The 25293-nt window shown below is 36.1% G+C and overlaps 1 protein-coding gene across 3 annotated transcripts in view; it reads left to right on the forward strand.

Annotated features, from left to right (window-relative positions):
- The window catches only part of LOC131103432 (inositol polyphosphate-5-phosphatase A-like), a 207053-nt gene that overhangs the window by 73331 nt on the left and 108429 nt on the right, over positions 1-25293 (forward strand). For all 3 annotated transcript variants that reach the window (XM_058049737.1, XM_058049722.1, XM_058049729.1), the window contains exons 5-6: positions 22806-22869; positions 25059-25162. In XM_058049737.1, coding sequence (XP_057905720.1) covers positions 22806-22869; positions 25059-25162 — 168 coding nt within the window. The remainder of the gene's footprint in view (positions 1-22805; positions 22870-25058; positions 25163-25293) is intronic.

Consider the following 25293-nt stretch of genomic DNA (forward strand, 5'->3'; position numbering starts at 1 on the left):
TAAAATGTCCCGATAACAAACTCCCATCGTGAAACGCTCATGTCGTTACATAACTCAAGTCCATGCATGTCCTTCAGCCTAAAATGCTTTCCCACCAACACAAAGTTCCCAGTTCGGATCGGTCTTCATTTGATTGCGTTATCTATCCCCCGATGTTGCTGGGTGGAAGCCATCTTGACAGTGAAGGCGAAACAAAACAGCCGCCTCTCGTCTCGTCTCTTCTCTTCAGGCCGGCAGCTCACCATGACGGATGTCAAGTTGTCTCCAATACACATAATGGACTTGGCAAGGTCCGGGCAGGCTCGGCTGGAGGCCGTCTACTCCACTCTGTCATCCAATCACCTTATTCTAATGCTATTGCATTGTTTAGTCAAGCGGCCCTGCCATTTACATCAACCCAAAAACCGCACCGCTGTACCACAGAAGCACTTAATAGAATTAGGAGGTATTGTGTAGCACATTTTAAACACATAGAGCATTTTAAACACTCACACTTAGTCACTCAGCCAATGATGCCTCCATGGTTGTCATAGTGGTACTGAATCTATCACAGGGGTCTCAAACTCAATTTACCTGGGGGCCACTGGAGCTAGGGTCTGGGCAAGGCTGGGCCGGATCAGGTTTTCCACAAAAAAAAAAATATATATTAAAAACAGAAAAATATACAAACTTTTTCAGTGCTTTGGTTCCGATTTTCGACAATAAAAGCTCTGATAAAACATTCCACTGTTCTCAAATATCTTAATTTTTATTTTTCTGCACAAAATAAGATGAAAAATAAATAAACAAATCAAGAATAAAGAAAATCAATCAATCAGTAATAAATATAATAATAATAATAATAATAAAAACTTAAGAAACCACATATAGTTGGTGGGTAGACAAATTATTTTTTTTCATATTAAAATGAACAAAGCATTATTAGAGCCCTGTAGACATGACAAAACACGACTATAGTCACATTTATACTCTTTTTATTTACAACATATTGCGCAACCGCAGGGTCTTGAGACACATGCTAACTCGCAAACTAGAGAGCTAGCGACCTAAACGGTAGCCTTCAAGTTGTTTCCTTTCAACTTAAATCGCCAAAAACTTACCACTTCCACACGGATAGGGAGGATAACTATTAACAGTTATTTAACCTTTAACATGAACATGAATCAAACGTCATAATTTTTTCTGGGTACATGATACCATACAGCATCCATATCAAACTTGCGCGGGCCGCACTAGCATTAAACTTTCATATCAAGGCGGGGGGCCTCAAACTAGTGTCCTGCGGGCCACATTTGGAATCCAAAACATGACTATAGTCACATTTATACTTTTTTATTTACAACATATTGCGCAACTGCAGGGTCTTGAGACACATGCTAACTCGCAAACTAGAGAGCTAGCGACCTAAACGGTAGCCTTCAAGTTATTTCCTTTCAACTTAAATCGCCAAAAACGTACCACTTCCACACGGATAGGGAGGATAACTATTAGCAGTTATTTAACCTTTAACATGAACATTAATCAAACGTCATAATTTTTTCTGGGTACATGATACCATACAGCAGGGGTCTCAAATGCGCGGCCCGCGGGCCAAATGTGGCCCGCAGGACACTAGTTTGAGGCCCCCGCCTTGATATGAAAGTTTAATGTTAAAGTTTGATATGGATGCTGTATGGTATCATGTACCCAGAAAAAATTATTACGTTTGATTAATGTTCATGTTAAAAGTTAAATAACTGTTAATAGTTATCCTCCCTATCCGTGTGGAAGTGGTAAGTTTAATTTAATTAAACTATTTAAGTTTAAAGGAAATAACTTGAAGGCTACCTTTTTAGGTCGCTAGCTCTCTAGTTTGCGAGTTAGCGTGTGTCTCAAGAAGTTTTTATTATTATTATTATATTTATTTATTACTGATTGAATTATTTTCTTCATTCTTGATCTTATTTTGTGTCAATTTGGCTCAATCATATTCTTTCTTACTTTATCCTCATTACCAAATTGGAAAACAGGCCGTCGGTTATAAAAGGCATATTTGCCTAATCTCATTTCCAATAATGTTAGCTCATAAATTGACAAACAAAAACGACAATACGACAGTATTGTGTTGACGTTATTTCCCTGCAGTCCGATGCCGTCATATTACAAACAAATTTGTCTCATATGCTTCCCCTTGTGATTCGGAAACAACACATAAAATAGCTTGAATATGATCTTACGGCGTAGTTTCTAACCATATTAAACGCGGCGAGTATGGCTTTATTCCGAGGGACTCATCTCAGGGGTCGGAGGAAATGAGCCATCCCTTTGTCCCCCGACTGCCACCCGCTGTTAAACTATTACGGATAAAAACAGCCATAAACTCCCAGGCTGAGGGTGTGTCCTGCCTTGTGTATTAATAAGCGGCTTCTTCTTTGTCCTATTCCTTGGCCAATTGATTTTTCTTCGGAAAATTAATGTAGTCGCTGTAAGGTTGCGGGGGGTCAGAGCGAGACGGCTTTGAGCAGATGAGGGGCGGTGCTGGGCAAACAAGCAAGTACGGGATCTCCGGAGCCGGCTTGATGAAACTTCCTGCGGACATGTTTTAGGGCGGAGAACGCCATAGCTCATGATGAATTGTCACTGTGTTGTTTCATACCCAAAATACATCTCGTATGATTGACCAAGACACCGCGCAGGCCTATTTATTGAATGTACTCAATCACGGCCATGCTGCTTGGGATTGTTGCCCTTGCTTTATGTTGGATATTTATCTAGTTTTCTTGACACATACTTAAAGCAAACAGGGATTCATATTTTCTTCATTTGATCCTGGCTTTACCTTATGAATATGAGCTACTTTTTATTCCACCCGACTGTCATAATTGAATTACACATTTATGTAATCATGCTATATTAGCCTGTTTTGTCATTTACTATACATTGTAAGCTGCAACATGTAGTGTTTGTATGTGTTTGTTTACACGACAAGCAATTCAACGATAAGGGAATTATTAGCGTATGATTTTACCTTAACGTGGAAAATATACTTAACCCTTAGATGCACGAGTGACTGGACCCTACACTCTTCCATAAGTGGGTCAAAAATGACCCATACTAGAATCAATGCCTTTTTATGACAATTTTGCCATTTTGGTTAGGAATAATCACTTGTATGATATTTAGTAGTATATTTAGGACCGGGTCATTTTTGACCCACTTATGGAAGGTTGGGGTAGTAACACAAAAACAAAAAATTCTTAAAATGTATAAAAGGTAAGTTAAAAATGTGAATGGCATGATATCAAAAATATGTTTTTTTGAGGAATACCTGGAATATGAAATGATAAAAAAATTTCATTACAAAAATATTTCAAGAAAAAAACCTGACCAGGTCATTTTTGACCCACTTATGGAAGGTTGGGGTAGTAACACAAAAACAGAAATTTCCTAAAATCTATAAAAGTTAAAAATGTGAATGACATGATATCAAAAATATGTTTTTGAAGAATACCTGGAATATGAAATAACAATTTATCATTATGAAGATATTTCAACAAAACAACCTGATGACCCACTTATGGAAGGGTGGGGTAGTAACACAAAAACAAAAAAAATCTTAAAATGTATAAAAGTTAAAAATGTGAATGGCATGATATCAAAAACGTGTTTTTTGGAATATGGAATATGAAATAACAATTTTTCATTACAAAGATATTTCAAGAAAACAACCTGACCGGGTCATTTTTGACTCACTTATGGAAGGTTGGGGTAGTAACACAAAAACAAAAATCTTAAAATCTATAAAAGATAAGTTAAAAATGTGAATGGCATAACATCAAAAACATATTTTTTGAGGAATACCTGGAATATGAAATGCGAACAATTTTTCATTACAAAGATATTTCAAGAAAACAACCTGACCGGGTCATTTTTGACCCACTTATGGAAGGTTGGGGTAGTAACACAAAAACTAAAATTTCTTAAAATGTATTAAAATTAAAAATGTGAATGGCATGATATCAAAAACGTGTTTTTTGAGGAATACCTGGAATATGAAATAACAATTTTTCATTACAAAGATATTTCAAGAAAACAACCTGACCGGGTCATTTTTGACCAACTTATGGAAGGTTGGGGTAGTAACACGAAACAAAAATTTCTTAAAATATATAAAAGGTAAGTTAAAAATGTGAATGGTATGATATCAAAAACGTGTTTTTTTGGAATACCTGGAATATGAAATGATAACCATTTTCATTATTAAGATATTTCAAGAAAACAACCTGACCGGGTCATTTTTGACCCACTTATGGAAGGTTGGGGTAGTAACACAAAAACAAAAAATTCTTAAAATGTATAAAAGTTAAAAATGTGAATGGCATGATATCAAAAATATGTATTTTTGAGGAATACCTGGAATATGAAATGATAAAAATTTTTTATTACAAAGATATTTCAAGAAAACAACCTGACCAGGTCATTTTTGACCCACTTATTAAGAAAAATTTCTTAAAATGTATAAAAGATAAGTTAAAAATGTGAATGGCATGATATTAAAAACATGTTTTTTTTAGGGATACCTGGGGAAAAAATTTTCGTTACGAAGATATTTCAAGAAAACAACCTGACCGGGTAATTTTTGCCCCACTTATGGAAGGTTGGGGTAGTAACACAAACATATGACTCTGTCATAAAGCATAAACCAGCATAATTAATGGTGTAAACCCAAACTATATTTGCGCTAGTAATACTTCCCAAGCGGCAACCAATCTAACACAAAGGGCGCCTCAGTCACCAAGAAAGTTCATGCCACAGAGGCACCCTGAATGCACCATCTGTCGCTAATATCCAAGTCATTAAAATAGCTCTTATTGGATTAGATGTTGTGCTCTTTTCAATAAATTCAAACTCTTAGTTTTAACTTCCTAATTACATTTGTGTGCTTTGCAACAGGAACTGTTTGGGGAATTAACTACGATATGAGGATAAGCGGGAGAAAATGAATGAATGTCATGGAATGCCGAGACATGAGTCGGTTCTTTATTTTATCTTTTCTTTCATTTGAGGAAGGATTTTAAGAGTTGAATGTGATTTTAGACTCTGATTCTGACAGCTAATGACAGCAAATAACTTTTTCCACCTCAAAGAAATGAGGCTAAAAGAAATAAACGTGGCAGCTGGAGGAACAACATGACTTGGAAACAACAACCTGACACTCCGACGAGACGAGACACAAGCTTGTGTTTACGAGGCAAAACTTTAACATTGTTTTTAATAAAAGTACAAGAAAAAATATATGCAAACCGCCTATTAAATTTCTATTATGTTACACTCTTATACACATGATTAAAGGGCTCACGCCATAAATGCCGTTGTTCTACGCTCTTCAATGCATGATCACAATTCAAGAAACAATACAAGCAGTTGATGTTTGCTAAATACAAGGATGAAGAGTCTTGAACCAGTCATGATGTGCTATATATATCACTATATTGACACTTACTATGGTACCCATTATGGCATTGGATGCTCATATCACCGAGTACTTTGGTACGGGAATCAAAATCAAAATCAAAATTAAAATTAAAATTAAAATTAAAATTAAAATTAAAATTAAAATTAAAATTAAAATTAAAATTAAAATTAAAATTAAAATTAAAATTAAAATTAAAATTAAAATTAAAATTAAAATTAAAATTAAAATTAAAATTAAAATTAAAATTAAAATTAAAATTAAATAAATAAATAAAAATAAATAATTAAAATTAAAGATAAGATAAGATAAGATAAGATAAGATAAAATAAAACAAGATAAAATAAAATAAAATTAAATTAAAATTAAATAAAATAATAAAAAAAATAAATAAAAAAAATAAAATACAAAAAATAATAAAAAAATAATAAAAAAATAATAAAAAAATAATAAAAAAAGTTTAAAAAATGTATATTAGGAAAGCAGGAAGTGAACAAATGTAACAGTTACTGATTGTAAAAGTACCAGATGGAGGGGTAGGATTTAATAAGCTTTGCTTCTTCCTACTCCTTTTGGACATGTGGAACTGGGAACTGATTATGGGATGCACTCAATTGGAATCTGATGCATGTTCAAATGAAATAAAACCATTACCATTACCATTACCATTACCATTACCATTACCATTACCATTACCATTACCATTACCATTACCATTACATGACATTTTCCGATGATTTCACCCCAAGGTTGATGATCACACTGCTCCGAATAAAATAGTCAAACATTCTAACTCGCATTTTAGCCAAAAGTGGCATGACTAGATTTGTTGCCAGAGTATCTTGAGTAGTGCCGCAATTATTCATAATAACGTCTAATATTTGTGTTTCATGCAAAACAAGATATTCACACTCTTTTGGAAAACAGTGATCGACATTTGTGCCGCTTTTTCTGATGTGTTGCAGACCCAGACACTAATTCTATGTGTTTGGTTCGTACTTATTTGGTCCGTTTAGGGCAGGGGTGGGCAAACTACGGCCCGGGGGCCACATCCGGCTCGCCCTTTTTTTTTCCAAAGTATTCAATTTAAACTTAATATACAAGCTGGGATCATGACTTCAGACAACCTTTTGATGGTTTAAGTAGCTATCAGTTTGGTTATTTGATGTGGTCCGTTGTTTACAAAAAGGGACAGGAACGCATATAGCAGATAGCATGACACTTTTTACAGATATAATAATTCCAAAAAGTTTGGAATTCCTCGCTAACTGATTCCTCGCCAGCAGAGTCGCAAAGTTGGCTGCTCTGACGGACTGTTCTTTGACTGACCAGGTCCGTCCGATCGACGGCAAACGGCTATCACCGTTCTCTGCCGCCGCCACGCATACTAATGAGCTACAGTAAAATACAGTAGCACCTGCTCAGCTGAGACTTTGCCGGCGCCCCTTCAAATCCTCTTTTCTTCCCACATGTATTTGCGCGTACACGCACCATCGATGTGGCTTTGCTGCCACTTTTGCCCCCTGGCACAGGTCTGAGGCTCGCTCACGTCCCAAAGCTCTTAAGTCTTAAGCGGGATCACGCAAAAAAGGCCGGATGCTGCGAGTGTACGCATGAAAAGAAACATCTGCGTAAGAAAAGTCGTCTGTTGTTGCCTTTTTAAAATTTATTATCATAACGATACAATAAGAGAAAATAGACCTATGACATAATTTCTTGATATGTAAGAAACCCGGGACTGCATTTACATTTGCTTTTCACGCGGCGTCCATGCGCTTTTAGTGGCAATGCAGTGGAGTATAACTAAGCTAGCATGAAGGATATCCAAGCGTTTCGATCAAGCCTCTGGGAATTTTACATAACACATCATTGGCCAACATTGCTTTTTACATAAAGACAAAGCGGGCCACAAAGAACCACTGCACGGGCTTCTTAGCCTCAGACGAGCTGCTGCCTACGTTTTGCAGAGTCCTCTAAAGCTTCACGCTCCTGTGGTCACCGTTGTGCACGGAGAACGCCTCTGCTCGTACCCCCGACAGAAAGCTGCTTATTTTTTTAATACGTAGCCGAATCAAACGCTTTGGCTTATTTATTTATATGAAATCTTCACCGCCGTCCAAACGTGGAGGACGGAGGAGATGAAGTGCTATTGATTGTTCCTGTGCTGATGAAGATGTCATATTTTATCCATGTTTCACGCTCGTGAGCGTTCATTAAGAGCAAGGGGGGTCTAAACGTTCCACTGGGGGCCACGTGGTTAAAAATGAAAGGGTGCAAGGGAGAAATTATTACTATTTAGGTCAAGAAAACTGCACTTTTTTTCCAATTTTTGCTGTTAAAAAAATAAAAAAATGTCAACTTTTTAAATTATTTTATTAATATTCATACATTTTCTTCTCATAATATCATAACATCATTCCCATAATGTTTGTACTTTATTTCTGTAATATTTTCCTAACCTAATTTATTACAAAAATTAATTAAAATTACAACTTTTTTTGTTTATTTCTGATTATATACAACTATAAAAAAATATATATATTTATATTAAAACACCGTGCTACTAAAGTACAATTTTTCCTCTCATAACATTGCAAAATTTTTCTCATTAGAATCCAACTTTTTAAATTTGATTCTCAAATTATGACAGGAGCCTTTTCCATTTCTGATGATAATATTAAAGAAAATAAGAAAATTAATTAAAAAAATTAAAGAAAAACTGTTGTAAATATGATAATAATATGTAATTGTACAAGAATCACATCTTGATTTGTTGGATTGTTTTTCTTAATATTACAAATTTAAAATGACATACGTATGCGACTAAAATAACAACATTTTTCCTTCTAATATTCGAACATTATTATGAAAACATCACTTTTTTACTGCAGAATTTTCCAGTTTTATTGTGTTTTTTTTTTTTGGTTAAATGATATGTTTAGATGATATGTAGTACAATTTTTCCTCTCATAACATTGCAACATTTTTCTCATTAGAATCCAACTTTTTAAATATGATACTCAAATTATGACAGCAGCCTTTTCCATTTCTGATGATGCTATTAAAGAAAATAAGAAAATTTTAAAATTAATAAAAAAAATCAAGAAAAACAGTTTCATCTTTCTTCTTGTAAATATGATAATATTTGACATAACTTTCATGACAGTATATTTTTTCTGTGATGTAATTGTCCAAGAATCACATCTTGATTTGTTGGATTGTTTTTCTTAATATTACAAATTTAAAATGACATACTTATGCGACTAAAATAACAACATTTTTCCTTCTAATATTCGAACATTATTATAAAAACATCTCTTTTTTACTGCAGATTTTTCCAGTTTTACTGTTTTGTTTTGTTTTTTGGTTAAATGATATGTTTAGATGATATGTAGTACAATTTTTCCTCTCATAACATTGCAACATTTTTCTCATTAGAATCCAACTTTTTTTTAATGATTCTCAAATTATGACAGCAGCCTTTTCCATTTCTGATGATGCTATTAAAGAATTTTTTTTAAATTAATTAAAAAAATTAAAGAAAAACTTTCATCTTTCTTCCTGTAAATATGATAATATTCGACTTAACTTTCATGACAATATAATTTTAATAATTAAATTAATTTAATAATTTTGTCTGTGATGTAATTGTCCAAGAATCTTGATTTGTCGGATTGTTTTTCTTAATATTACAAAGTTAAAATAACATTTTTTTTTTATTTTAACTGTATGCTACTAAAATAACACAATTTTTCCTTCTAATATTCGAACATTATTATGAAAACATCACTTTTTTTATGCAGATTTTTCCAGTTGTACTGTTTTTTTTTGTTTGTTTCTTGTTAAATTATATATTTAGATGATATGTGTCGTAAAATGACCCCCGGGCTGCACTTTGGACACCTAATTTAGAGGCGGAAGGGCACTTAATGTTGAGCAATGAAGACCTCCTCTATAAATTGATCTGCTAAGATGCAGCAAACTAATAAGCAGTACTTGTTTCTTATATATTCCAACGTAAGCGTACGTATCCCAGCTGTACGTCATCGGCGTTCCAAGGATGCCACTTTGTCATTCCAAGGCCTCGTGACGCATCCACAGCCCGAGTGGACAGGTGGAGAATCAGAGCCATCTGGAGACACGGGGCTGACTGATGACTTTTTCCAGCTGACACCACACGACATTCGCGCCCCCCCCCCCCCCCCCCCCCCCCAGTCGGGTTTGCTCAATACAAATTATTTGACATTTAATGTCCTGCTGTCACCTTTAGTCCAGGTGTGGACGTGCGCCTGTGCGTGCACGCCAGACACCCACGCCAAACACTTTGCCGCTAACTTTCCACAGCAACTTGGCTAAACGAGTTTGCTTCTATTTCCCCGCAGTCCGTACGCCCGTAATCCAATCAATGCTGTCACATACCAGGCCGCATGAATAGGCGCAATATCAAATGGCTTAAGAATATAGATTGATGAACAGTCCATGACAGCATTAGCAGCCTCTCCAGATTGCAGATGGAAAAAAAAAAAAAAAAAAAAAAAAAATCGATGAATTTGAAGAGCTGTCATTTGCACAGGCCTCTTCCCTTAATGGCTGCGCCTTTCAGATGGGAATTACAAGTTGAAATATTCTTTCTGATTATTGGACATCCATAGCCAAATATGATTTACATTAATGAGGATAAGTGTATTAAAGGCATTTTTATCTCCCGGCAAAAGAAACAATTGAATAATGGCTATGGCAACCCGGCGCTGGCCAGAGATTATAGACAGGATGTAATGTCGCTTTAATTAGCTGAATTGTTCTGACTTTTCAGTTGAATCTAATAAGGCAAATATCCATCATCTTCATGTCCGCTTTTAATATGATGATATTTTTCAAGCCGGGTTGCCATACTTATTATTACCTCTGCCGTATCGACTACAATATGTCACTCGTATCGCTCGTTTGATATTACAGTAATCCTTCGCCACTTCCTGTTTTGAATTTTCTGGTTTAACTCTTTTGTTTTTAAAAAAATATATATTATGTTAATACATTGGCTGCACGGTGGTGGAGTGGTTAGCGTGACGCCACGCAGCTACAAGACCAGAGTTCGATTCCACCCTCGGCCATCTCTGTTGGGAGTATACATGTTCTCCCCAGTTTCCGCCCACTTTCCAAAAACATGCTAAGCTAATGTGTGAATGGTTGTTTGTCTATATGTGCCCTGTGATTGGCTGCCCACCAGTCCAGGGTGTACCCCGCCTCTCGCTCGAAGACCGCTGGGATAGGCTCCAGCTTATTTACTTCATGTTTTTAATTTTCTGGCTTAACTCTTTTGTTTAAAAAAAAATATATATTATGTTAATAAATTGGCTGCACGGTGGGGGAGTGGTTAGCGTGACGCCACACAGCTACAAGACCAGAGTTCGATTCCACCCTCATTCATATCTGTTTGGGGCTCCAGCTTATTTACTTCATGTTTTGAATTTTCTGGCTTAACTCTCTTGTTTTTAAAAAAATATATATTATGTTAATAAATGGGCTGCACGGTGGGGTAGTGGTTAGCGTGAAGCCACGCAGCTAAAAGACCAGAGTTCGATTCCACCCTCATTCATATCTGTTTGGAATATGCATGTTCGCCCCAGTTTCCGCCCACATTCCAAAAACATGCTAAGCTAATTTGTGAATGGTTGTTTGTCTATATGTGCCCTGTGATTGGCTGCCCACCAGTCCAGGGTGTACCCCGCCTCTCGCTCGAAGACCGCTGGGATAGGCTCCAGCTTATTTACTTCATGTTTTGAATTTTCTGGCTTAACTCTTTTGTTTTTAAAAAAAAAATTATGTTAATAAATGGGCTGCACGGTGGTGGAGTGGTTAGCGTGACGCCACACAGCTACAAGACCAGAGTTCGATTCCACCCTCATTCATATCTGTTTGGGGCTCCAGCTTATTTACTTCATGTTTTGAATTTTCTGGCTTAACTCTCTTGTTTTAAAAAAAATATTATGTTAATAAATGGGCTGCACGGTGTTGGAGTGGTTAGCGTGACGCCACACAGCTAAAATACCAGAGTTCGATTCCACCCTCATTCATATCTGTTTGGAGTATACATGTTCTCCTCAGTTTCCGCCCACATTCCAAAAACATGCTAAGCTAATGTGTGAATGGTTGTTTGTCTATATGTGCCCTGTGATTGGCTGCCCACCAGTCCAGGGTGTACCCCGCCTCTCACTCGAAGACCGCTGGGATAGGCTCCAGCTTATTTACTTCATGTTTTGAATTTTCTGGCTTAACTCTTTTGTTTTTAAAAAAAAATATTATGTTAATAAATTGGCTGCACGGTGGTGGAGTGGTTAGCGTGACGCCACACAGCTAAAATACCAGAGTTCGATTCCACCTTCATTCATATCTGTTTGGAGTATACATGTTCTCCTCGGTTTCCTCCCACATTCCAAAAACATGCTAAGCTACGTAATTTGTGAATGGTTGTTTGTCTATATGTGCCCTGTGATTGGCTGCCCACCAGTCCAGGGTGTACCCCGCCTCTCACTCGAAGACCGCTGGGATAGGCTCCAGCTTATTTACTTCATGTTTTGAATTTTCTGGCTTAACTCTCTTGTTTAAAAAAAAAAAAATTATGTTAATAAATGGGCTGCACGGTGGTTGAGTGGTTAGCGTGAAGGCCACGCAGCTACAAGACAAGAGTTCGATTCCACCCTCGCCCATCTCTGTTGGGAGTATACAGGAGGCTCCAGCTTATTTACTTTCTGTTATCATGTCTACTATAGCGGGTAATAAGAGTGTAAAAGGGACTATAGGGGTGCTATTTTATGTTCAGGGTGTTCTAATAATATTAAAACATACAATCTACTATTACAGCATAATTAGGAAAATATTCTATTATCAATAAATGATCTTACTTCACTTATACGGTCAAGTGTGGAACCAATAAAGAGTGATAAATGAGGGATTGAATGATTTTATTCATGTCGCTTTCCATATTATCCACCATTCACGATCACGCGGTGGTGCATTCACAGACACCGGAATTTAACATTACACTGCTCAATCAATACACAACTCTTGCATGTAGGATAAACCATCAAACACTTACAGTAATAATCTTGACATCGCTCAATTTCTGCTGGAATTGTGGAATTTTTTTTCCAAACCGATACCAACTAATAACTTTCTGCTTCTTAAAACCGATATGATGCCAATAATCGATAACTATAGTTTGTGCACACCTCAAACTAATCAAATACGTCCTAATCAAATACATACTCAGGAGAACCAGAAGGTAGAGCAGAGGGAGCCACCCGGCATGACCCACCGAGGTGCACTGTTTTCGGGCACACGCTCCGAGCAGCCGATGGGATGCCACGGAGGTCTCTGGCAACGCAACAAGCGTAGCGATGCTAGCGTCTCAGGTGGCTGATAAGGATTATCAGTATGATATCATTCATATTCATCTCATATCAGACCGGAAATTATGGTTTTAATAATTATCGTGCAGACTTTGTATGCACTTAAAGTACTGGAAAATCTTGCAGTTTTTTTAAGGACCAATTTGGGCACCATTTAAACACCAGTATCATTTCTAAAGTAACGATTTATGATACTGATATTGGATAATACGGAAGCGATAGCAACCCAATTTACCTCCAAAGTGCAACTACATATAAAATGTCACCGTGGCTCAATTTAATGTATTACGGTGAGTTTACTGATCCCGCTCATTCATGCAAAGGTCCATTTCCCCCACCTCGACTAAGCGACCAACTGTGGCTTAACCCCTGGAGGTATAATCCCATTTACTGGGATCTTCTGTTTTTATGTCCTCGTTAAAAGATGCTGAAGTAGCAACTCGATTTCAGCAAACATGCGGTTGGAATATTCCGTTTCTGAGCATAATTTCATGCGTAAAATAATACCTCTTCTGAACATTCACACCTTCGATTACATTTTTGCTTTAAGTAGAGCCGAGCTAGTGAATCTCGGAGAAGCCGATCATAAACAAAAAGTCAATTTTCAAATCCAAGCGATATGAATATAGATGCGTGCTATAGTTGGACGTCAATGCCAGTGACAGTTTTATTGCTTAAGACCTCTCCGCCGGGCAGGTTAGAGGAAGGGAGTGCACGACTGATGAGCATGGCAGGAAATTGGCAGATGGAAGCATCCATTTCACCGCTAATTAGGGTGTCCAAAAGCCAGCCGACTGACAGGGTTCAACTGGGCAATGTAGTGCCTGCCAGCTCCCATCCCGTGCGCTTTATAAAATGCTCTTTAATTCCCCGCCACAATATCATTAACTTTGTAAGTGGATGAACACAATGGACAAGCAATTTAATTAACTTCTACCATTGAATGTTGGAGGGGAGACTAAATGAAATTAATGCACAATATTTCCCAGCGAGGCAGCCAACCTTGGGAGTGGGTCTGGATTGTTGGCAGGTCAGGCGCTGCCGTGGGTTTGGCCTATTATGCCTTGTTTAGCCCCATCCGTAATATTTCCCTCAAACGTAAATAAAATCAGTGGTTTTGAGATCAATCATGGCCGTGTGTCGCTTTGCATTCTGGGAGATTTTAGAATAATGAAGTGAAAGCCTGGAAACACTCAAAAGCCAAAAGCTTTCACGGCGTACAAAGATAAAATACGTATATCGTACCAGACCAGCAATGGGAGATTGTCTGAAAGAGACGATCAATAAGTGGGCAGATTTCGTTTATTTATTTATTTTTTAATGCAGATATAGGTATATGCATTAAAGTTAGCGACTGTCAGTGGGTAGAAATCACACTAAAGCATTCCAATACAGTGAAACCCTGCTATGGTTATATGGTTTCACACTCGACCGTGATAAGTGAATTTCTGCAAAGTAGCATTCCTTATTTATAAATGGGAATTTTTTTGTAGTTAGCATAGTAAACCTGTTTAAAACCTCGAAATATATTAAAAAAACATTATTAGAGCCCTCAAGACATGAAATAATAAGTGAATATGATAAGTGATAAGTGAATTTCTGCAAAGTAAGATTCCTTATTTATAAATAGAACTTTTTTGTAAATAGAAATTGTCTTGTAGTTAGCATAGTAAACCTGTTTAAAACCTCAAAATATATTAAAAAAACATAAGTGAATTTGAGAAGTGATAAGTGAATTTCTGCAAAGTAGGATTCCTTATTTATAAATAGATTTTTTTTGGTAAATAGAAATTGTTTTGTAGTTAGCATAGTAAACCTGTTTAAAACCTCGAAATATATTAAAAAAACATTATTAGAGCCCTCTAGACATGAAATAATAAGTGAATTTGAGAAGTGATAAGTGAATTTCTGCAAAGTAGGATTCCTTATTTATGAATATATTTTTTTTGTAAATAGAAATTGTTTTGTAGTTAGCATAGTAAACCTGTTTAAAACTTTGAAATATTAAAAAAACACTATTAGAGCCCTCAAGACATGAAATAATAAGTGAATTTGATAAGTGAATTTCTGCAAAATAGGATTCCTTATTTATAAATAGATTTTTTTTGTACATAGAAATTGTTTTGTAGTTAGCATCGTAAACCTGTTTAAAACCTTGAAATATTAAAAAAAAATTATTAGAGCCCTCAAGACATGAAATAATAAATGAATATGATAAGTGATAAGTGAATTTCTGCAAAGTAGGGTTCCTTATTTATGAATATATTTTTTTGTAAATGGAAATTGTTTTGTAGTTAGCATAGTAAACCTGTTTAAAACCTTGAAATATAAAAAAAAAAACATTATTAGAGCCCTGTAGACATGAAATAATAAGTGAATTTGATAAGTGATAAGTGAATTTCTGCAAAATAGGATTCCTTATTTATAAATAGATTTTTTTTGTACATAGAAATTGTTTTGTAGTTAGCATAGTAAACCTGTTTAAAACCTCGAAATATAAAAAAAAAACATTAGAGCCCTCCAGACATGACATAATCAGTGAATTTGATAAGTGAATTTCTGCAAAGTAAGATTCCTTATTTATAAATAGAACTTTTTTGTAAATAGAAATTGTTTTGTAGTTAGCATAGTAAACCTGTTTAAAACTTCAAAATATTAAAAACAACATTATTAGAGCCCTCTAGACATGAAATAATAAGTGAATTTCATAATTGATAAGTGAATTTCTGCAAAGTAAGATTCCTTATTTATAAATAGAACTTTTTGTAAATAGAAATTGTCTTGTAGTTAGCATAGTAAACCTGTTTAAAACCTCAAAATATATTAAAAAAACATTATTAGAGCCCTCTAGACATGAAACAATAAGTGAATTTGATAAGTGATAAGTGAATTTCTGCAAAGTAGGATTCCTTATTTATAAATAGAATTTTTTTGTAAATAGAAATTGTTTTGTAGTTAGCATAGTAAACCTGTTTAAAACCTAGGAATATTTTAAAAAAAAATAACATTATTAGAGCCCTCTAGACATGTAATAATAAGTGAATATGATAAGTGATAAGTGAATTTCTGCAAAGTAGGATTCTTTATTCATAAATAGAATTTTTTTTGTAAATAGAAATTGTTTTGTAGTTAGCATAGTAAACCTGTTTAAAACTTTGAAATATATAAAAAAAACGCTGTTAGAGCCCTCAAGACATGAAATAGTAAGTGAATTTGATAAGTGATAAGTGAATTTCTGCAAAGTAGGATTCCTTATTTATAAATAGAAAATTTCTTGTAAATAGAAATTGTTTTGTAGTTAGCATAGTAAACCTGTTTAAAACTTCAAAATATTAAAAACAACATTATTAGAGCCCTCTAGACATGTAATAATAAGTGAAGTCGATAAGTGGTAAGTGAATTTCTGCAAAGTAGGATTCCTTATTTATAAATAGAAAATTTCTTGTAAATAGAAATTGTTTTGTAGTTAGCATAGTAAACCTATTTAAAACCTTGAAATATTAAAAAAAAAAACATTATTAGAGCCCTCCAGACATTAAATAATAAGTGAGTAAGTGATAAATGAATTTCTGCAAAGTAGGATTTCTTATTTATAAAAAGAAATTTTTTGTAGTTAGCATAGTAAACCTGTTTAAAACTTCGAAATATATATAAAAAAACATTATTAGAGCCCTCTAGACATGAATAACCCCTCCCTCCGCCTCCGGTAGTCCACTTTACGCTTACATTGGAGACATAATAAGATAAGGTAAGAAATAACATTGACTCACGCATGTTAGCATTTGGACAGTTCCACAATAATTGTGTATTTGGGCCCCTTTTCACAACCTTTTCACTGGGAAATGAATAAGTTAGTTTGTTAAAATGTCTTTGATCAGTTTGATCTGTTTAACGCCGTATTCCCCATATGGGTACCCCATTACAAACACCTACGCTAGAGAAAGGGCTTCATTCAGACCAAGACAGATGGTCCCAATACTTGGGCCTCCTTCAAATGACTGGAAGTGATAGAGGAAGTTTTAATGAGAGTTTTTTTTTCTGTGTATCCAGTCAGGCTTTCCAGCCAGCCGATGAATAATAGACATTGTGGCTCAATACTGTGAATACTCAATCAATGGCTCAGGAAGTGGGCCTTGGCAAACACATATGGCGGACGGGGGGTTGGGGGGTGGGGGTGGGGGGGGGTAGCATATTCTGCAGCGGTAGAAAAATACTGAGACCTCTCCATCTTTATCTGTGGGCTGAAAAAGCACAGCATCTCTATTGATGAGGAGACAAAGAAGCTGTTTGGGCGGTATTGGACATTTGCTCAAAGATGCTCACTTGAAGGTGATTATTTGACCAAGACCCTGCATCAATGCACATCTTTGATGAGGGAAAAGATGCTGTGATGGAAAGAGAAATTATTATACATCATTGTGTTATCAGTAAAACAATTAAAGGGATAATTGGGATATTTTTTTACATGAAGTTTTATGACACTACCACAAGCAGTGTAGTACATCAAAGGTGACTTTCCCCAACTTCGTCTTGTGAGATGAGTTCTGGACGGTGTTGTTTTTTTCCACAAAGAAAACCGTCCAGAACTATCCCTTTAATGCATCATTAATCTGTTCCAGAAGGTCCGATTCTATCCGGAACATACTGTAACAAAATCAGTGATTCTCATAAGTTATAATGTTTACGTAAAATTTGGTTTTTATAGTTTTACACTCATATATTTACATGCAGAAAACAACTAAAAATGGAAGGAATTAATACATTTTTAAGGTTACCCTTACCTTCATTGAGCATGTAGTGTAGTCCGTTATGTAGTGTAAGACACCAACAGGCAACATGGACACCACCTGTGTGTTTTGCCACAAGTCTCAAAAATGTAAACACAAAACACACACTATAGTTTTACATGCATTAAACATTTCAAAATGAAAGGGATAAAACATTGAAGGTTACATTGATGACGAGATTAACACACACAAATGGAAGGACACATTATGGCAGCGAATAAACAAAAACACCACCTTCGTGTTTTGCCATGAGATATTTCTTGAATTTAATAGCGTTTCTCACCTCAAGTTCCCGCATTCCCTGCTATGTGGAGCATAGCATCATTGCTATGCCCCACAAAGCCATTCCGCCACACTTTGTTAGCGGCTGTGGGACAGCAGAATATTACTCTGTGAAGCTTTACAGTGACACCGTGATGACACGGGAGTGTGTACGTGGCAGCTCTCTCGGGACAGAGCGCTTTTCCCTCCGCACAGATTGGAGGTGAGACCTTGAAAGAAAAATTATTACTTTTATGTTTGCTTTATGGCCCATTTTTCACCTTAAATGCAGAAAATCTATTCAGAGGTCACAGAAATCCCGCTTCTCTCCATTGGCCAGAACTAATTCCTGCAGCCCTCGGTATCGATAAAGCATTCACGGGAGCAAAGTATGCAGGCTATGTACTGCGGCGTCTAAGTCTCTATTTTCTAGCAGGCAGTCTATTGGGACTTGTTCGGTCCTTATCTGCTCCGGTATTAGAAATGTCAACTGCACACTTGCATGGACACACACAGAGAGAATAGATCCGAGCTGTTGTTGCCTCAGCGTGCCCTTATCTGGTAGCCACATTGCAATACAAGTCGTGATAAGAGATAGCATTGGCACAAGCGGTCATAAAATCCGAGCTTTTACGGCGCGGTTATTGTCTTTGCTTGTACAATTATGGTGATTACTCATTTCCTCGTTCCCTCCCCACAACGCTCAACATCCACTTAATAGACTGCATTTTTCTAATAGAAAATTAAGTGTCCCCTTGGCCGTAGGGTTTATAAATATGTAAAATACCTTTTTAATTATTTTGCCTCTATCTGGCAGCTAATCAGTAAAGTGAGACGTGACAAACATACGCTTGACACGGGCTATTGTTAAGCTCCCGGTAAAAGATAAGCACGGCCTGTCAGCACAGTCCAGCCCTAATTAATATTTGGAAGCTGTCATGTCGGGAGACAAATTGATGAATTGTGGCCTGCTAATATAATGGCTTCTTCATGAAGACTTGTGCCGAGAGGACAGGAGAGGAGAGGAGAGAGAGGCCGCTAGCCGCTTGCTTTTGGAGCCTCGATGTCAAATGGATATTTACTGGGGTTGAGGGTTAAGTAGACTACAGAAAGCTGCGTACGGAGTTGGACATGGATTTGTGTTTGATGGGATATTAAGCAGTCCGTCTCGTGCATTAATGAATGGCTTCTAAAAGGAGCCGCTTTCATTCCGGTCATGAAAATGATATGAATATTTTCACCATTTTCATCATTTAACACGTTTTCGTTTGGTGGGCTTTTTAAAATTTGTTCGAGGTTACAGTTCTCCCTTGCAGTATCGCGGTTCAATTATAGTATAATTATAGACTATGGTCTGTTACTCAAAAATACTGAAATGAAAATGAAAGTTCCCCTCCTGTTCCGTGTGGAAGTGGTAATGTTTTGCTTTCTTAAATTTAGAAGAAAAATATCGGTAGCTGGCAGGTTTTCCATACCCTATGGAAATATTTACTTTTATTAACTTTTATTAATTGTATAAATATTATACATATGATATTTATTTATAAATATTTTATAAATATTATATATATGATATTTATTTATTTATAAATATTTTATGTATATATTTTATAAATATATATGATATTTATGTGTATATGTATATATATATATATAATATTAATGAAATTAATACAATTTTATAAAAGTAAATATTTTCATTGGGTATGGAAAATAATACATATAATACAAAGTTCCCCTCCTGTTCCGTGTGGAAGTGGTAATGTTTTGCTTTCTTAAATTTAGAAGAAAAATATCAGTAGCTGGCAGGTTTTCCATACCCTATGAAAATATTTACTTTTATTAACTTTTATTAATTGTATAAATATTATATATGATATTTATTTATAAATATTTTATAAATATTATATATATGATATTTATTTATTTATAAATATTATATATATATATATATATATATATATATATATATATATATATATATATATATATATATATATTTATGAAATTAATACAATTTTATAAAAGTAAATAATTTCATTGGGTATGGAAAATAATACAATATATAAATACTATATATATGATTTATTTATTTATAAATATTATATATATATTATAAATATTATATATATGTGTATGATATTTATTTATAAATATTATGTAAATATATATAATATTTATAAAATTAATAAAAGTTAATAAAAGTAAATACTTTCATAGGGTATGGAAAACCTGCAATTTCCCGATATTTTTCTTCTAAATTTAAGAAAGCAAAATATTACCACTTCCACACGGAACGGGAGGGGAACGTTTAGTTTCATTTCAGTATTTTTGAAAAGCTGATTCTATATATATATATATTAGGACACGCGTATATTCACATTCCATGATGCGCAAAACTGATAATATGACTTATGGAAAATTACTGAGAGACACACAAATAGCATTTTTGGCTCTTTCCACGTTTTTTCTAATGTTGCAAAGAGTGAATTAAAAACAAGAAAATATGTTTACATACAGTATGCTTTGTATTCAATGTTTTATAGTTCATAAAGTTCATAAAGCAAAAAGTCCAAAGAGACACATCGACACAAATAAGTGAAGCTTTCTTGGAATCCCGGGAAGAGTGGGAAGCCCTGACCTTGAGTCTTGCCTTTGCCCGTTTTCCCGTCTTATTCTCTATAGCCCCCCCCCGCCCCCTTTTTCCCGTTCTCCATCAGAGAAAGGAAGTAGGGGAGCGCACACATAAGGTACAGGTCACCAGCCGCTCCCCTCATCAATTAAATGTGCGACAGTGTTTCTTCTCCGTCGGCTGAACTTCCATGTCAAGGAGATGAGCGGGACCTCATGTTTTTGCTTTTGACAAATCAGCAAATGTTTAATCTCAAGATGTGCCAGCACTCATAAATAATGCAGGCTGAGTCCAAACTGTCGCCCGTCCTGTCGGAGCGAGGTTTTTTTTTTTTTTTTTTTTTGTCAACAGAAAAATACAGGAAGACTAAATCCATGTCTTGTCTCCTTCATCCGCTCCGGTACTCAAACCCTCACTTCATTTGTCCTTCGTTTCCTGTTTCTGTCTCCTACCTCGACTTCACTGTTTTCCGTTTTGGCCATAAACGACTCCAACGACTCCCAACGACTCACTCGTATTTGAATTCAATTGTGCCCTCCTTTTGGGAGAAGTTACTCACTGGCCTTCACCTCCCTTTTCGGGACTCGGAATGATCCTCAGGCAAAGGTCTGCCGTCTGAAAGACGTCTCGGATTGAGCCGGAGCTTTGCCTTCATTTGCCCTAAATGTAAAGAGGACTAACAGAAAGCAGGGTAGTGGACTGTGAACCGCATCAAATCCCCGTCTTTTGCCGCTCTCACTTCTTCCCACACACTTTGATTGGTTATTCCACACGCTGGGAAACTTTGACGATTGTTCACAGGGAAAATTTCGATTTTAAGCCTATTGAAGTGCGTCTTTATTCGTTCATAGGTGCAGTTGAATGCATCCTTTGGGGAGCTCGGGTTTATGAGCCGATGTTCCGAGGACGGTTGGCGTGTTGTTGTGTTTCGGAACCGCTCAAGTTTAATAGCATTGTGATGTTGGTCTGTTTATTTCCACACAACGTGGACAACAATTAATGTGATTAACGACCATTTTCTTAGTCTATTCATTTGAAGATTGTTTTTTTTTAATTGAGTATTTGATTAGACGGACTAAATCAATATAAACTAAATATAAACAGTTGGTAATATGGGCTACAGCGTATCGGAAAAGAAGCAAAAAAGTTCACCGTTCACTCTGTGGCCAACATGCAAACCACTAGACCACCGTGCGGCCTTACCGAAGCAGTTGTCAATTCATTGGCTAATCAATTAGCCATGGATTAATTGTTGCACTACTGCATTTACTGCATCTTAACAAGACCCACAGTTCACAAAAAGCTATTTTGCTATTCGATTAATCGCTTTTTGACTAAAAAAATTAACTAAACTAAAAACTAAATTAATTAATTGATTTCAGCCTCTTAAATGTGAATGTTTTCACCTCGTACTTCGGTACGTGATTAAAAAAAATCAAATAAAATGAAGAAAAAAAACAACCAAAAAACAAACCTTAAACTATATTAGGAAAGCAGGAAGTGAACAAATGTAACAGTTACTGATTGTAAAAGTACCAGATGGAGGGGTAGGATTTAATAAGCTTTGCTTCTTCCTACTCCTTTTGGACATGTGGAACTGGGAACTGGTTATGGGATGCACTCAATTGGAATCTGATGCATGTTCAAATGAAATAAAACCATTACCATTACCATTACCATTACCATTACCATTACCATATTTTATTATTCATCCATGAAAGCAGACCTGCTATCTTTTTGTTTTAGGCAAAACTGAATCAGATTTGAACGGTGTGCAGCTAGGGGACCTGGGTTCGATTCCCACATTGGGCAGATTTTGCATGTTTTCCCCGTGCATGCCTTTTCTCCGGATAATCCGGTTTCCTCCCACATTCCAAAAACATGCTAGGTTAATTGGTGACTCCAAATTGTCCATAGGTATGAATGTGAGTGTGAATGGTTGTTTGTCTGTATGTGCCCCGTGATTGGCTGGCCACCAGTCCAGGGTGTACAACCGCCGTCAGGATAAGCGATATAGAAAATGGATGGATGGATGAATCGGCATTGACGTTGGAAAACAGTGATTGACATTTTCTGCCTCTTTTCTGCGATTTGTGTTTGGTCTAATTTATTAATCGAAATAATTAATAATTAATCGAAACGACAAGCTTCGGATTGATGGACTGAGAAAATATCAATAGTTTCAGGCCAATTGAAGATACTAAATATCTCCTCCAAAGTAGTTTTCCAACCTAATTCCCAGGTTCTTTGTCTCGTTCTTGCAGGCGCTGGGAAGTTTCTACTTCATTCACGAATCTTTGAAAAACATCCAGCAGTTTGATTTCAAAGGTGAGTCACGCATCCATCATGGCGAAGGACTTGAAAATGAAAATCCTCCCGTGGTGGCCCCTCATCCCACCCCGGCACGTCACGCGGGCTATTCCCGCTTCCATCAAAAGCAACGAGCTAAGATTGTCTTTGAGGATAATGTAAAAGGAGCGGGACAGACTGGTCATGATTATTAATATTAGGATTTAATTCATAAGATTTCGGGCTTACAGTAATGGTGTGCGGCGGGTTATTGGACAGTTACGGCGCTCTCATCAGCCCGCCGTGTCAGAGGGCCCCGGGGTCCTGTGGCCACGCTAATTAAAGAAGGGATATAGATGTGGAGGCTCCTTCCTTCCTATTAGACCCTAGTCAGCATTAGCACCAGTTACCCCAGTGAAGGACAGGGCGAAAGCGGGGGGGGGGGGGGGGGGGGGGGGGGGTCCTTCGGGGGAGGAGGCCACATCCCGCAGCCCGCTTTATGCTTTTCAAATCTCATTTACAATTTCAATTACATGAACTCGCACGGCGATACCAATATTTGCACACGTCACCTGATGTTAGCCGTTAGATCAGTACAGTAATATTAAATATTATTAAACATGCATGCTTGCAGATCTAAGAAATCCATTTGTTACAATATTTTTAACTACAGATGCAATTACGATTATTTTCTTAGTCGATTAATCTGTACTTTGTTGTTTTGATTAATTGAATAATTGGTTAGGCTGCTGTACAACAGGGGTGTCGAAAGTGTGCCCCGGGGGTCAATTATAGCCCACTACTACTACTACTACTACTACGATAATAATAATGAAAATAATAATGAAAAAAATGAACAAAATAAAAAAATGACAAAAATGACAAAAATGAATAAAATGAAAAAAAATGACAAAAATGAAAAAAATTAAATAAAATTTTTTATAATAATAAAAATAATAATATTAATAATAGAAAAAGCAAAAAAAATGAAAAAGAGCAGAATTTTTGCCACCATTTGTAATTGGCCCTTAGCACATTGAGGAAATAAAACCTAATTAAATTAAAAAATAATATTCAAGAAAACTTAATGAAACATTAGGGTCCGCACGGTGGACTAGTGGCTAGCATGTTGGCCACAAAGTCAGGATATCGGGAAGTTCTGTGTGGAGTTTGCATGTTCTACCCGTGCATGCGTGGGTTTTCTCCGGTTTCCTCCCCCATTCCAAAAACATGCTAGGTTAATTAGCCACTCCAAATTGTCCATAGGTATGAATGTGAGTGTGAATGGTTGTTTGTCTATATGTGCCCTGTGATTGGCTGGCCACCAGTCCAGGGTGTGCCATACCTCTCGCCCCAAAGACAGCTGGGATAGGCTCCAGCATGCCCCCTCGACTCTAGTGAGGATAAGCGGCATAGAAAATGAATGGATGGCAAAACAACAAATACATTTTTAGGCCATGTTATGAAAAATAAGAAAAAATACATTTAATACAAAAATTAATGGGAAAAATTGGGAAAAATTTGAAAAATTAAAAATATCATGATAATAAAGTAAAAATGTTGTGGGGAGGCAAAATAGTTTAAGAACAAAATCTACCTAAACAAAGTTTTAAGAGATGTTTTGTCACCTATAATAGAAAGGTTTAAATGTATATTATTTATTAGATATGTGTAATTGATAATGGTTTTTGGTTAACAAATGTAAAATATAAGTGGCCCCCTTACATTTTTCAGTTGTGGCCCTCGTCGGAAAAAATGTTGACCCCCCCCCCCTGCCCTAAACAGACCAAACACAGTAGGTTTAACAGTGGTTTGGTCCACAAAATATAAGAAAAATGTCCATCGCTGTTTTCCAAAGTCAAAGCTATATGTGTGGAAAAAAAGGTCTCCTTGGATGGATGACTAAGGAAATGAAAAATATTTAAATTTGAGAGGCTGATATCAGGTCATAGTTCCATTTTTATAACCCAAAACGAATAATATTTTCCATTTCAGTGTTAGCTTCAGCATCTGACCATGCTATTTGTGGATAAATACATTTTCTATGACATGAAATATGGTTCTGGTGATTGCAGTGTTTTGCTTTGTGACCAGCAGGTGGTGCAATTGCCTGCGAAAGGCAAGCGGCTCCTTGTGCAAACTAATGGCTTTTTAGAGATTATTAATCACATACCAGGGGTCTTTGAAAATGAACCTTTGTTGCATATTTTTATTCCCGTTTTCATCAGCAAAGAAATTCCGCAAGGTGGCAGGGAAGGAGACTTGCTCCGAGATGCTGGAATGCACACCCATGCTGGAGAAGGAGAAGTTTCCTCAGGACTACTTTCCTGAGGTGAGTAGTAGGATGTTGTTATCTTGGTCCGGAAATGTCAGTGTGGAAAAGGAATCTCATCAATCACATATTCCAGTGGGAAAAAGCATTAGAATATGAATATAATAAGTAAATATCTGAAGTTGTTACTA

Source organism: Doryrhamphus excisus, chromosome 2 (assembly GCF_030265055.1).
Source record: "Doryrhamphus excisus isolate RoL2022-K1 chromosome 2, RoL_Dexc_1.0, whole genome shotgun sequence".
NCBI classification, from domain to species: domain Eukaryota; kingdom Metazoa; phylum Chordata; class Actinopteri; order Syngnathiformes; family Syngnathidae; genus Doryrhamphus; species Doryrhamphus excisus.